At 51.6% G+C, this 16236-nt stretch overlaps 1 protein-coding gene across 1 annotated transcript in view; it reads right to left on the reverse strand.

Annotated features, from left to right (window-relative positions):
* Window positions 1-16236, reverse strand: part of LOC141112871 (cadherin-1-like) — a 76661-nt gene that overhangs the window by 26618 nt on the left and 33807 nt on the right. Inside the window, exons 4-7 of the mRNA XM_073605975.1 lie at window positions 14928-15041; window positions 12377-12526; window positions 11096-11240; window positions 1115-1290 (exon numbers count right to left, since the gene is read on the reverse strand). Of these exons, the coding sequence (XP_073462076.1) occupies window positions 1115-1290; window positions 11096-11240; window positions 12377-12526; window positions 14928-15041 (585 nt within the window). The remainder of the gene's footprint in view (window positions 1-1114; window positions 1291-11095; window positions 11241-12376; window positions 12527-14927; window positions 15042-16236) is intronic.

A 16236-nucleotide genomic window follows, 5' to 3' on the forward strand; every position in this document is an offset into this window, starting at 1 on the left:
CTGCCTGCTGATATAGGGGGTCAGCAAAGCCAACAAACGGTCAAAAACGGGGTCCGTCATCCGGAGAAAGTTCCTGAAATCCTCAGGATTATTCTCATGGATCTCACGGAGCAATGGCATATGACAGAACTGGTCACGCTGAAGCAACCAATTCTTGGTCCATGAACTCCTCCTCGCCCTGTTCATGGACTGGTCTTGGGCTGAAGAATAAACTACAGCACCAAGCACATACAATGCACGAGCTCTACGACGAGTACGTACAGGTAACATGGCTTCAAAACGGTCGGCTGGTCAGAACGCACTAAACAGAACGCACTGAAGAACAGCAAGGCCTGTGAAGAACGACCTGAAAATCAGGAACGAGCGGCCAATAAAACAAAGATTTCTCAATGCCAACTGACCAAACGCACTGAAAAGCAGATACAAACCTCACAAGCACAGACTGAACAACAGTTAAAACGAACTGAAAAATACGAGTCTCACAAGCGCGAATCGTCTCTCACCAAACTTCTACTAACACGAGATAAACACGAGATTAGCAGAAGGAGCCCAAAGGGTGTCGTACGGGCTATTGAACTTCTGTTTTATAGTCTCGTCGGACTTGGTGTACGTCACCGCGTACTAGGCTGTCGTACTTTTGTGTGGTCGTGTGTGTGTAAGTCCGTTCGTAAGAAAGTCTGCCGCAAGTCCGCCGAAGGTACGTCGGAAGTATGTCGGACAGGCTGTCGGACTTTTGTAGACGAAAAGTCCGACCGTGTGTACGCGGCATTAGATTTCTGCAGGAAGTAAAACTAAATTAAAGGGAACAATAAATTCTGCACAGTTAAGAATAAGTTGTTGCCCAACCATGACCGGTACTCTTTATTGGACTTCTCCATCCACACCTATCAGTTTAGTTCTAGACAACTGTCAGGATTTTCCACCCCTTCCTGCAAATACCAGAATAAAACCCCCCACTTTCTAGCGGCTGTATCTCCCAATGATTGTACATTACGGGGGGATCCATCACTGGAGGAAGACACCAGTATCTGTGGAATGGCAGCAATGGTTAGCCGGGACTGTGAGTGGTGGTGGGGATTCCTCGCCACTGAAGATACAAAAAGATATCACAAACCTCGCGGTCCAATCCGGCGGTCACAACGCTGATCAGTCCGGAGGCTTGATCGATGGTGAACATTGTAGGGGTTGGTAAAGGGGGATCCTGATTTGTGATAGAGTAGGCGAGAATTCCGTTATTCGTGTTCTCAGTGTCATCGGCGTCTGTTGCTGTGACATTCATCACAGGAGTCCCTAAAGGGGGAGGAGAAGAGACATTACAATGGAAGTATCCGGAGGGAGTGCCCATAGGGAGTGCCGCTTCACTAAAGTCATCACATGACAACAAACCCCGGAAGATTATTTGATGAAAAAAACAAATGACCATCCAGCTCATCCCCCACCTCCATAAAGACCCAACCCCCCCCCCTCCCCCCCCAGAACCCCCGACAACCTGCAGATGATGCAAAGGACAGAAAATAATCTTTTAAAGTCCAAATCCAATCTAAAGATGGCCAAAAAGTACACAATCTGATTGTACAATCTCCCTTAGATTCAGCAAAACACTATAGTAGGAGGACCTACCTGATCAATCTATTCCATTTGTATCAAACCAGACAGGTCCATGCACTACATAGTTGATGGTAGATCTAAAGTAGATTGTACGATCAGATTGTAAAGTGTATGGTCACCCTAAGGAGGAACTTCACCCCTTTTTTTTTTTAAAATCAGGTACTTACCAGTCCCTGGAGTCCAGCGCTGTCCTCCCGCAACCGGGTCTTTTCCTCGCTGCGGACCCCTGGTGCCGCCATCTTGGATTTGGGAGCCGCTGTAGCTTCCTTAATAATCACAACCGACTCCCTACTGTGCATGCGTGGGATTGTGCAATGAAGGGAGACTGGCCTGGCAGCCTCCTGAGACTTGTCCCTGGAGGGTAAGGGCAAAGGGGAGTGACAGGTGGAGGTGGGAGGAGCATAAGTGGCTCTTTCACTTTTGAGCGAAGCTCCGCTTTATGGGCCGGTGTCAGCGAGCTTTGATGGGCGAGTTCAATGTGCGCTTCACAGTTTAAAGACACTTCAGAGATAATTCAGAATTCATTGCAGGTTCAGGACCCTCATCCAGCTGACTTTGCATTCTCATAGAGCAGACAGAAGGCTGCTGAAGAAGACAGTTCTAAAAACCCGACACGCTCTAAAATGGGGGTTGGCAACCTGTAGATCGCAATCTACCCATTGATCACAGGCAGGTGACGGGTAGATCGTGTCCCTTCCTTGCCGACTCCCGGAACCTGCACAGGAGGGGCGGCGGGGGTGGCATTACCAGAACCGATCTCCAGTATTTTCCCCCAGCAGCAGCTGAAAGCTCCTCCTCTATCACCCGCCGGAATTCAGTTCAGAATTCAGCCCCTTGTGACCCTTCTCTCCCTTCTCTCCAGGTTTTCCCTTCCTTTTGTTGCCCCCCTGTGTGCTCCCCTAGTAAACCCCCCCCCGCCCAGTGCTGCCAGCTTCCCCTCCCACCAGCTGCTGAGGGGGAAATTCAGGATGAACAGTGGGGGAGGGGGCCAATATATAGGTCATTTCCAAACCCCTTCCTTTTCTGAATGAACACAGTGAGCGATCAGTTCCCGATCGATACTGTATCCATTCATAACGAGGTCGGTCAGCAAAAGAGCACTTCCCATTCATTCACTGTCCACTGCAGCTGAGGCTGCAGAGAAAGGGACTGGGGAATCTTTGTCCTCAGTTCTTTTCTCTGTCTCAAAAGTGAGACATCAGAGGTCTGTTTAGACTCCTGATATTTCACTAAAGACCCCCAACAGGGATGATAAATAAAATTGTAAAAAGCAATAACAAAATTATTTTAAAAGTTGAATAAATAAATAAAAAAAATTAAATAATGAAAATAAAAAACTACCAACACCGTCCTCTGCCCTACTGACACCGTCCACTGCTCTACTGACACCATCTACTGCTCTACTGACACCATCCACTGCCCTACTGACACCGTCCACTGCCCTACTGACACCGTCCACTGCTCTACTGACACCGTCTACTGCCCTACTGACACCGTCTACTGCTCTACTGACACCGTCTACTGCTCTACCGACACCGTCCACTGCCCTACTGACACCGTCCACTGATCTACTGACCGACCACTGCTCTACTGACACCGTCTACTGCCCTACTGACACCATCCACTGCCCTACTGACCGTCTACTGCCCTACTGACACCGTCCACTGCCCTACTGACCGTCTACTGCCCTACTGACACCGTCCACTGATCTACTGACCGTCCACTGCCCTACTGACACCATCCACTGCTCTACTGACACCGTCCACTGATCTACTGACACCATCCACTGCCCTACTGACACCGTCTACTGCTCTACTGACACCATCCACTGCCCTACTGACACCGTCCACTGATCTACTGACCGTCCACTGCCCTACTGACACCGTCTACTGCTCTACTGACACCATCCACTGCCCTACTGACACCGTCCACTGCCCTACTGACCGTCTACTGCCCTACTGACACCATCCACTGATCTACTGACCGTCCACTGCTCTACTGACACCGTCTACTGCTCTACCGACACCGTCCACTGCCCTACTGACACCATCCACTGCTCTACTGACACCGTCCTCTGCCCTACTGACACCGTCCACTGCTCTACTGACACCGTCCACTGCCCTACTGACACCGTCCACTGCTCTACTGACACCGTCCTCTGCTCTACTGACACCGTCTACTGCTCTACTGACACCATCCACTGCCCTACTGACCGTCTACTGCCCTACTGACACCGTCCACTGCCCTACTGACCGTCTACTGCCCTACTGACACCGTCCACTGATCTACTGACCGTCCACTGCTCTACTGACACCGTCTACTGCTCTACCGACACCGTCCACTGCCCTACTGACACCATCCACTGCTCTACTGACACCGTCCTCTGCCCTACTGACACCGTCCACTGCTCTACTGACACCGTCCTCTGCCCTACTGACACCGTCTACTGCTCTACCGACACCGTCCACTGCCCTACTGACACCATCCACTGCCCTACTGACACCGTCTACTGCCCTACTGACACCGTCTACTGCTCTACTGACACCATCCACTGCCCTACTGACCGTCCACTGCCCTACTGACACCGTCCACTGCCCTACTGACACCGTCTACTGCCCTACTGACACCGTCCACTGCTCTACTGACACCGTCTACTGCCCTACTGACACCGTCTACTGCCCTACTGACACCATCCACTGCTCTACTGAACGTACACTGCCCTACTGACACCGTCTACTGCCCTACTGACACCGTCCACTGCTCTACTGACACCGTCCTCTGCTCTACTGACACCGTCCACTGCCCTCCTGACACCGTCCACTGCCCTACTGACCGTCCACTGCTCTACTGACACCGTCTACTGCCCTACTGACCGTCTACTGCCCTACTGACACCGTCTACTGCCCTACTGACACCGTCCACTGCCCTACTGACACCGTCTACTGCCCTACTGACACCGTCCACTGCTCTACTGACACCGTCCTCTGCTCTACTGACACCGTCCACTGCCCTCCTGACACTGTCCACTGCCCTACTGACCGTCCACTGCTCTACTGACACCGTCTACTGCCCTACTGACCGTCTACTGCCCTACTGACACCGTCCACTGCCCTACTGACACCGTCCACTGCTCTACTGACACCGTCCACTGCTCTACTGACACCGTCCACTGCCCTACTGACACCGTCCACTGCTCTACTGACACCGTCCACTGCTCTACTGACACCATCCACTGCCCTACTGACTGTCCACAGCCCTACTGACACCGTCTACTGCCCTACTGACCGTCCACTGCCCTACTGACACCGTCTACTGCCCTACTGACCATCTACTGCCCTACTGCCACCGTCTACTGCCCTACTGACACCGTCCACTGCCCTACTGACCGTCCACTGCCCTACTGACTGTCCACTGCCCTACTGACACCGTCCACTGCCCTACTGACACCGTCCACTGCTCTACTGACACCATCCACTGCCTTACTGACACCGTCCACTGCCCTACTGACCGTCCACTGCCCTACTGACACCGTCTACTGCCCTACTGACCGTCTACTGCCCTACTGACACGGTCTACTGCCCTACTGACCGTCTACTGCCCTACTGACACCGTCTACTGCCCTACTGACACCATCCACTGCCCTACTGACCGTCCACTGCCCTACTGACCATCTACTGCCCTACTGACACCGTCCACTGCTCTACTGAACGTCCACTGCCCTACTGACCATCTACTGCCCTACTGACCGTCCACTGCCCTACTGACACCGTCCACTGATCTACTGACACCATCCACTGCCCTACTGACCGTCCACTGCCCTACTGACCGTCCACTGCCCTACTGACCGTCTACTGCCCTACTGACACCGTCTACTGCCCTACTGACCGTCTACTGCCCTACTGACACCGTCCACTGCTCTACTGACACTGTCCACTGCCGTACTGACCGTCCACTGCTCTACTGACACCGTCTACTGCCCTACTGACCGTCTACTGCCCTACTGACACCGTCCACTGCTCTACTGACACTGTCCACTGCCCTACTGACCGTCCACTGCCCTACTGACACCGTCTACTGCCCTACTGACACCGTCTACTGCCCTACTGACACCGTCCACTGCTCTACTGACACCATCCACTGCCCTACTGACACCGTCTACTGCCCTACTGACACCGTCCACTGCCCTACTGACCGTCTACTGCCCTACTGACACCGTCTACTGCCCTACTGACACCCTCTACTGCCCTACTGACCGTCCACTGCCCTACTGACACCGTCTACTGCCCTACTGACACCGTCCACTGCTCTACTGACACCGTCTACTGCCCTACTGACACCGTCTACTGCCCTACTGACCGTCCACTGCCCTACTGACACCCTCTACTGCCCTACTGACCGTCCACTGCCCTACTGACACCGTCTACTGCCCTACTGACACCGTCCACTGCTCTACTGACACCGTCTACTGCCCTACTGACACCGTCTACTGCCCTACTGACACCGTCTACTGCCCGACTGACACCATCCACTGCCCTACTGACACCGTCTACTGCCCTACTGACACCGTCCACTGCTCTACTGACACCGTCCTCTGCTCTACTGACACCGTCCACTGCCCTCCTGACACCGTCCACTGCCCTACTGACCGTCCACTGCTCTACTGACACCGTCTACTGCCCTACTGACACCGTCTACTGCCCTACTGACACCGTCTACTGCCCTACTGACACCGTCCACTGCCCTACTGACACCGTCCACTGCTCTACTGACACCGTCCACTGCCCTACTGACACCGTCCACTGCTCTACTGACACCGTCCACTGCTCTACTGACACCGTCCACTCCTCTACTGACACCGTCCACTGCCCTACTGACACCGTCCACTGCTCTACTGACACCGTCCACTGCCCTACTGACCGTCCACTGCTCTACTGACACCATCCACTGCCCTACTGACCGTCCAATGCCCTACTGACCGTCCACTGCCCTACTGACACCGTCTACTGCCCTACTGACCGTCTACTGCCCTACTGACACCATCTACTGTCCTACTGACCGTCTACTGCCCTACTGACACCGTCTACTGCCCTACTGACACTATCCACTGCCCTACTGACCGTCTACTGCCCTACTGACACCGTCCACTGCTCTACTGACCGTCCACTGCCCTACTGACCGTCCACTGCCCTACTGACACCGTCCACTGCCCTACTGACACCGTCTACTGCCCTACTGACCGTCTACTGCCCTACTGACACCGTCTACTGCCCTACTGACCGTCTACTGCCCTACTGACACCGTCTACTGCCCTACTGACACCGTCTACTGCCCTACTGACACCGTCTACTGCCCTACTGACACCGTCCACTGCTCTACTGACACTGTCCACTGCCCTACTGACCGTCCACTGCTCTACTGACACCGTCCACTGCCCTACTGACCGTCTACTGCCCTACTGACACCGTCTACTGCCCTACTGACACCGTCTACTGCCCTACTGACACCGTCCACTGCTCTACTGACACCATCCACTGCCCTACTGACACCGTCCACTGCCCTACTGACCGTCCACTGCCCTACTGACACCGTCTACTGCCCTACTGACCGTCTACTGCCCTACTGACACCGTCTACTGCCCTACTGACCGTCTACTGCCCTACTGACACCGTCTACTGCCCTACTGACACCGTCTACTGCCCTACTGACACCGTCCACTGCCCTACTGACTGTTTACTGCCCTACTGACACCGTCCACTGCTCTACTGACCGTCCACTGCCCTACTGACCATCTACTGCCCTACTGACCGTCCACTGCTCTACCGACACCGTCCACTGCTCTACCGACACCGTCCACTGCCCTACCAACACCGTCTACTGTCCTACCAAGACCGTCTACTACCCTACTGACACCGTCTACTGCCCTACTGACCGTCTACTGCCCTACTGACACCGTCCACTGCTCTACTGACACCGTCCACTGCCCTACTGACCGTCCACTGCTCTACTGACACCGTCTACTGCCCAACTGACACCGTCTACTGCCCTACTGACACCGTCCACTGCTCTACTGACACCGTCCACTGCCCTACTGACACCGTCCACTGCCCTACTGACCGTCCACTGCCCTACTGACACCGTCCACTGCTCTACTGACACCGTCCTCTGCCCTACTGACACCATCCACTGCTCTACTGACACCGTCCACTGCCCTACTGACACCGTCCACTGCTCTACTGACACCATCCACTGCCCTACTGACCGTCCACTGCCCTACTGACGCCGTCCACTGCTCTACTGACACCATCCACTGTTCTACTGACACCGTCTACTGCTCTACTGACACCATCCACTGCCCTACTGACACCGTCCACTGCCCTACTGACACCATCTACTGCCCTACTGACACCATCCACTGCCCTACTGACACCATCCACTGCCCTACTGACACCATCTACTGCTCTACTGACACCGTCCACTGCCCTACTGACCGTCCACTGCCCTACTGACACCGTCCACTGCCCTACTGACGCCGTCCACTGCTCTACTGACACCGTCTACTGCCCTACTGACCGTCCACTGCCCTACTGACACCGTCCACTGCCCTACTGACACCGTCTACTGCCCTACTGACACCATCCACTGCCCTAGTGACATCGTCTACTGCCCTACTGACACCGTCTACTGCCCTACTGACACCGTCTACTGCTCTACTGACACCGTCCACTGCCCTACTGACACAGTCTACTGCCCTACTGACACCGTCTACTGCCCTACTGACCGTCCACTGCCCTACTGACACCGTCCACTGCCCTACTGACACCGTCCACTGCCCTACTGACTGTCCACTGCCCTACTGACGCCGTCCACTGCTCTACTGACACCGTCTACTGCCCTACTGACCGTCCACTGCCCTACGGACACCGTCCACTGCCCTACTGACATCGTCCACTGCCCTACTGACACCGTCTACTGCCCTACTGACACCGTCTACTGCCCTACTGACACCGTCTACTGCTCTACTGACACCGTCCACTGCCCTACTGACCGTCCACTGCCCTACTGACACCGTCTACTGCCCTACTGACACCGTCTACTGCCCTACTGACACCGTCTACTGCCCTACTGTCCATCCACTGCCCTACTGACACCGTCCACTGCCCTACTGACACCGTCCACTGCCCTACTGACTGTCCACTGCCCTACTGACACCATCTACTGCCTTACTGACACCGTCCACTGCCCTACTGACACCGTCCACTGCCCTACTGACACCGTCTACTGCCCTACTGACCGTCCACTGCCCTACTGACACCATCCACTGCCCTACTGACACCGTCTACTGCCCTACTGACACCGTCCACTGCCCTACTGACTGTCCACTGCCCTACTGACACCGTCCACTGCCCTACTGACACCGTCTACTGCCCTACTGACACCGTCTACTGCCCTACTGACACCGTCCACTGCCCTACTGACACCGTCCACTGCCGTACTGACACCGTCCACTGCCCTACTGACACCGTCTACTGCCCTACTGACACCGTCCACTGCCCTACTGACACCGTCTACTGCCCTACTGACACCGTCTACTGCCCTACTGACACCGTCCACTGCCCTACTGACACCGTCCACTGCCCTACTGACCGTCTACTGCCCTACTGACACCGTCCACTGCCCTACTGTCCATCCACTGCCCTACTGACACCGTCCTCTGCCCTACTGACCGTCCACTGCCCTACTGACACCGTCCTCTGCTCTACTGACACCGTCCTCTGCCCTACTGACACCGTCCGCTGCTCTACTGACACCGTCCGCTGCCCTACTGACACCGTCCACTGCCCTACTGACACCATCCACTGCTCTACTGACACCGTCCGCTGCCCTACTGACACCGTCCACTGCCCTACTGACACCGTCTACTGCTCTACTGACACCGTCCACTACTGACACCGTCCACTGCTCTACTGACACCGTCCACTGCCCTACTGACACCGTCCACTGCCCTACTGACACCGTCCACTACTGACACCGTCCACTGCCCTACTGACACCGTCCACTGCCCTACTGACACCGTCTACTGCTCTACTGACACCGTCCACTACTGACAGCGTCCACTGCTCTACTGACACCGTCCACTGCCCTACTGACACCGTCCACTGCCCTACTGACCCATCCACTGCCCTACTGACACCGTCCACTGCTCTGCTGACACCATTCACTGCTCTACTGACACCGTCCACTGCCCTACTGACACTGTCCACTGCTCTACTGACACCGTCCACTGCTCTACTGACACCGTCCTCTGCTCTACTGACACTGTCCACTGCTCTACTGACACCATCCACTGCCCTACTGACACCGTCCACTGCTCTACTGACACCGTCCACTGCTCTACTGACACCGTCCTCTGCTCTACTGACACTGTCCACTGCTCTACTGACACCGTCCACTGCCCTACTGACACCGTCCACTGCTCTACTGACACCGTCCACTGCTCTACTAAAACCGTCCACTGCCCTACTAACACCGTCCACTGCTCTACTGACACCGTCCTCTGCCCTACTGACACCGTCCACTGATCTACTGACACCGTCCTCTGCTCTACTGACACCGTCCTCTGCTCTACTGACACCGTCCACTGCTCTACTAACACCGTCCACTGCTCTACTGACACCGTCCTCTGCTCTAATGACACCGTCCACTGCCCTACTGACACCGTCCACTGCCCTACTGACACCGTCCACTGCTCTACTGACACCGTCCACTGCTCTACTGACACCGTCCTCTGCTCTACTGACACCATCCACTGCTCTACTGACACCGTCCACTGCTCTACTGACACCATCCACTGCTCTACTGACACCGTCCACTGCTCTACTGACACCGTCCACTGCTCTACTGACACCGTCTACTGCCCTACTGACACTGTCCACTGCTCTACTGACACCGTCCACTGTCCTACTGACACCGTCTACTGCCCTACTGACACCGTCTACTGCCCTACTGACACCATCTACTGCCCTACTGACACCGTCCACTGCCCTACTGACACTGTCCTCTGCTCTACTGACACCGTCCACTGCCTTACTGACACGTCCTCTGCTCTACTGACACTGTCCACTGCTCTACTGACACCGTCCTCTGCCCTACTGACACCGTCCTCTGCCCTACTGACACCGTCCTCTGCCCTACTGACACCATCCTCTGCTCTACTGACACCATCCTCCTTTAAGGAAGGTTACATTTATATTTTTACAATGACATTTATATTATTATATGTTTCCACTATGAGTTTCACTATTATTATAAGTTTCCCTTACTATTTAGTTAGGTCTTGCTAGTTAATGTCTAAAAAGAAAAAAAAAATGGTGTTGAGCCCCAGTGGTCTTTGATCTCGTTCATGTTGTTCAGGTAGATCTCCACCTCTTCAAGGCTGCCTACTCCTGCTATAAAAGATCCACTTTAAATTTGAGTCCTAACAACTTACCCGGTTTGGATCCCTCGGTCACTGTGCCTTCAAACACCGGCTGGGTGAAGAACGGACGATTGTCGTTCCTATCGGCCACTTCAATAATAATCTCAATGGGGGTCTGCACTTGTTTCCCGTCTGATGAGACGGCGTAGACGAAGACCTGAAACAAGAAGGAACAATCTATTATTATAGAATCGTCTTGTCTGACGTATAACAGAAATTGGGAGAAATTCTTGTTGAGAACCCAATGACTTGCCCCAAAGAAAAGCAATTTTTATCTCTTACCCTGTGATTAATGATGGGCCGAACACCCCCTGACCTAAACAGTGAACTCTATTGAAGTCTATGGGAGCCGAACATGAGAAATCAAAAGTGCCCAATTTTAAGGCTTATATGCAAATAATTGCCCATAAAAGGGGTATGGGGGTCCGGGTACTGCCCTGGTGGACATGTATCAATCCAAAAAACTTTTTTAAAAAAACAAAAGTTTTTTCAGGAGCAGTGATGATGCTTAAAATGCAACAATAAAAATGAAAAATTCCTTTAAATATAGTGCCTGGGGGGTCCCCTTTGTCTGCCTGTAAAGTGGCGCATCTGTAGCATGCATAGAACCTTCTGCAGCAAAAATGACATTTCTAAAGAAAAAAAAAATCACATTTAAATTGACTCATGGGTGCGATTGCCGACACCCAGCTATTTAAAAAATACTAAAGAAAAAAACGGTGTGAAGGCCCTGAACCATACCAGGCCACATGCCCGCAACATGGGGGTTGTGCCCCCTGCATCCCAAAGCACCTTGTCCCCAATGGGAACAATGGTCTCTTCCCCACAACCCTGAGCAGTGGTTATGGGGGTTTGCGGGCGGGGGGGCTTATCGGAATCTGGAAGCCTCCTTTAACAAGGGGGCTCCCAGATCCCAGCAAGGAATTTTCAAAAACTGTCTCTGTGTTTTTATTACTTTTTGACACTTTTTTTGGTGAGTGGGTAGGGGTACTATGTACCCCATACTCATTCACATGGGGGGGGGCGGGATCTGGGGGCCCCCTTGTTAATATCACTGTATAGGTTAGCAGTAATAAATGATGACCATGATGTTTTACAAGAGTTATATAATCGTATAAATATTTTAAAGGCTAAAACAGGTAAAAATATAATTGATACAATATTTAAAAATGTAATAAAAAGCTGGTCAGTCACATGACACAATGATGTATGAGCGGGCAAAATTGGACTGGGCACAGACAGGCAGGTCTCAGAGGTAATTAGCATTAGTTAACAGATAAAATGTTTGCTTACCGTATAGCTGGGTATAGTCTCTCTGTCCAGAGCCCGGGTCACGTTAATCCATCCAGAGTTCCTCTCAATGACAAAAGTCCCCACAGGCGGAGAGTCGGCCCCTTGGCCTGTGATGCTGTAGAACACAAGGCCTGCATAGCTGGACTTGACCTAGAAGGAAGGAATATGGGAAATGGGAAGAGCAATAAGCTTTCATAAAGGCACATTATTATTATTATACAGGATTTATATAGCGCCCACAGTTTACGCAGCGCTTTACAACATTAGGGCAGACAGTACAAGTACAATACAATTCAATACAGGAGGAATCAGAGGGCCCTGCTCCTTGGAGCTTACAATCTAGGAGGGAGGGTCAAGTTATACAAAAGGGTAATAGCTGTGGGGGATGAGCTAATGGAGAAAATAGTGCAGTTGTTAGATGGAGGCAGGATAGGCTTCTCTGAAGAGGAAAGTTTTCAGGGATCGCCTAAAGGTGGATAAATTTGGATGGCGATTAGGTTGGTATTTTGGTATTTTGAGACTAGGTTAGTGATGTAGCTGGGGGCAGAGTTGTGGATGGCTTTGTAACTTATTGTTAGTATTTTGAATTTAATTCGTTGGGCGAGTGGTAGCCAATAAAGGGATTGGCAGAGAGGGGTAGCAGACACTGAATGGAGACCAATGGAGGGATTGGCAGAGAGGGGTAGCAGACACTGAGCGGTTTGTAAGGTGGATGAGTCTGGCAGCAGCATTCATGATGGACTGAAGGGGGGAGGAGTCTATTTAAAGGTAAGCCAATGAGGATTGAGTTGCAGTAGTCAAGGCGAGAGATAACCAGGGAGTGAATCAGGAGCTTTGTGGTTTCGTTGGTTAGAAAGGGACGTAGTTTAGAGATGTTGCGGAGGTTGAGGCAGCAAACTTTGGAAAGTGATTGGATGTGGGGCTGAAAGGAGAGTTCAGAGTCCAGGATAACACCTAGAACCCTGACATGTGGGGGACGGGTGGATGGTTTTGCCATTGCTCTTGACAGACAAGTCAGGGGAAGAGGCACGTGGGGGAGGAAATATTATAAGCTCGGTTTTGGACAAGTTGAGTTTGAGGAAGTGGTGTGACATCCATACAGATATGTACAGCATATGTATGAGCACATAAGTCCCGATTATGTTTTTTAGATGGGTGGAGGCTCCTTCTTCATTTTCATGATTCTTAACTTTGCTCTATCCTTGTCCCCACATCATACTTTTATTTTCCTAATTTTCTGAGGCCCATGGATGGATATGAAGGATTGCTCCTAAACTGTGACTACACTATACTATATATCCAAAAGTTTGTGGACATTAACCACAACTACACTATATGGCCTAATGTATGTGGACATCCCTTCAAATGATGGAGTTCGGGCGTTTCCACTAAAGGGTTCTGTTAATCCTCCATCATACAAAGACATTGTAGACAATTGTGCTCTTCCAGCCTTATGGTAACAGTTTGATGAACACCCTTTTTTGTTCCAGCACGACTGTCCCCTGTGATGTACAAAGCCAGCTCCATAAAGACATGGTGCGACCAGTTTGGTGTGGAGGAACTCCAGTGTCCTACACAGAGCCCGGACCTCATCCCTACTGATCACCTTTGGGACGATCCAGGTCTTCTCATCCAACATTAGTACTTGACCTCACTAATGGGCACAAATTCCCCAGACACCCTTCAAGATCTGGGGGAAAGTCTTCCATGAGAAGGGAAGGCTGTTATAGGCACAAAGAAGGGGGGGGGGCAACTGTATAAAGACATGGTTTGACCAGTTTGGTGTGGAGAAACTCAAGTGTCCTGCACAGATCCCTGACCTCAACCCTACTGAACACCTTTGGGGTGAATTGGAGTACCAATTGGGAGTCAAGTTTTTTTTCTGGTGCCCAATGTTAGGCCCAACATGTAAGCCAGGTCTTCTCATTCAACATCAGTACCTGACCTCATAAACAGGCACAGATTCCCACCGATATCTTCCAAAATCTTGTAGAAAGTCTTCCCAGAAGCGTGCAGGATGTTATAGCTACAATGGGTAGAAACCCGGGTAACTCAGAAAGGCAAATTTTGGCAACTCAAAGGGATGTCCAACAAGCTCATAGAGGTGTGATGGGTGGAGGAACTCAAGTGTCCTGCACAGAGCCCTGACCTCAACCCTACTGAACATCTTTGGAATGAATTGGAACAGCAATTGTGAGTCTTCTCATCCAATACTAGTATCTGACCTCACAATGTTGTTTTTACTGAATGGGCAGAACATTCCACAGGCACTCCAAAACCTTGTGGAAGGCCTTCCCAGAAAAGCAGAGGGTGTTAAAGTAGTAAAGTGGGGCTAATTCCATATTATTGCCCATGATTTTGGAAAGGAAAATCCAAATTTCCATAACTATCATGGTCAACTGTCCTCAAAATTTGGGCCATATATACAATGCACAGTGCGGCACAAGGCCGGCTCTGCCGACACAGAAGGAGGACATGCTGAGCACTCTGTGCTATAAGCCAACATATGATGTATTCTGTACGGAAGGAGAAAGGTTGGTGTTGTAGGTACCTGAACGACTCTTTTGGGAAATGGGCCTCTTTCATTTTCAGAGCAATAAATTGGTGGGATGAGCAAATGTCTCTTCTGCCTCCGAAGCTCATGTGATGGATGTGAATGTTCAGCCTGCAGAGGACACAAACAATTAAAACAGTCACAATCAATCAATTAAAACTACTAACTAAATAGATCCACCCGAAGGTGACATTTCATTTTGCTTTCTTTTTATATCATTCTAGGACTCCGGCCACCACATCTCCCCATTGGGGCTCCTTACTCTCTGACCTGACACCTTGAAATAAATAGATGGCCCAACAGGAATAATGGAAACCCTTGACGAGTCCTCCCTGAGATGACCAGCCTTGGGGACTTGTGTTAGAAGTCTCTGAAAACAAATCCTGTAAAACACAAAGCAGTTTTTTGGTGGAATGAGACCTTAAATCCTTCTTTGTTGCCCCAACCAAATTTGGCACACGGGAGGAAATACAATGACGGCTGCGGCTTCCAAGGTTTACAAACAAACCTCGTGTGATCACCTCATCATGGCTATTATGGGCTATTATGTTGATCACATGATCGGAAACCAGGATGACTGATTCCTGACCGTTAGTGGAATCCCGAGCTCCCAGATACCGCGTGGTTTGATGGCTGGGAGCTTGTGTATTGTGGAATGTAGGTTGATGTCCCCTTGGAATGTTAATCTAAAGATTGCAGATGCCAGCAGATTAACCATCAATGCAAGTTGCTGTGAGATGTACATAAACATTTTTCCTTTTTGCTTTATTAGTATTATCAATTAGATATGAGTTTCCATATGTTGTCATCTACTCAAGTCATGGAACCCTTCATATACTATTTGCACAGCTACAGACAGAAGTGGCCTCGGAGCGAGTCCTCCACTGTGGTCTTCTCTTTGGATGATGACTCTTCCCATGACTGGATGGATCTTCCACAGTATAGCTATGCAAGAGAACCTGAGCACAATGCCTTTAGACCAGGGGTCTCAAACTGGCGCCCTCCAGCTGTTGCAAGACTACAAGTCTCATCATACCTCTGCCTGTGGGAGTCATACTTGTAACTGTCAGCCTTGCAATGCCTTATGGGACTTGTCGTTTTGGAACAACTGGAGGGCTGCCAGTTTGAGAGCCCTGCTTTAGACCCATGGGTCCCCTAGGCTCGATCATTTGAGTCAGATTCCATGACTGACCACAGAGGACACATGTAGAAGTATCTCTGGACCTGCCGGTACTTCCTCTGTGTGGTTCTATGTGGACAGTCCAGCACCTCTCAGGGTGAGTTCACAGTAAAGGGTATATTGGGG

Source organism: Aquarana catesbeiana, linkage group LG11 (assembly GCF_042186555.1).
Source record: "Aquarana catesbeiana isolate 2022-GZ linkage group LG11, ASM4218655v1, whole genome shotgun sequence".
NCBI lineage: Eukaryota > Metazoa > Chordata > Amphibia > Anura > Ranidae > Aquarana > Aquarana catesbeiana.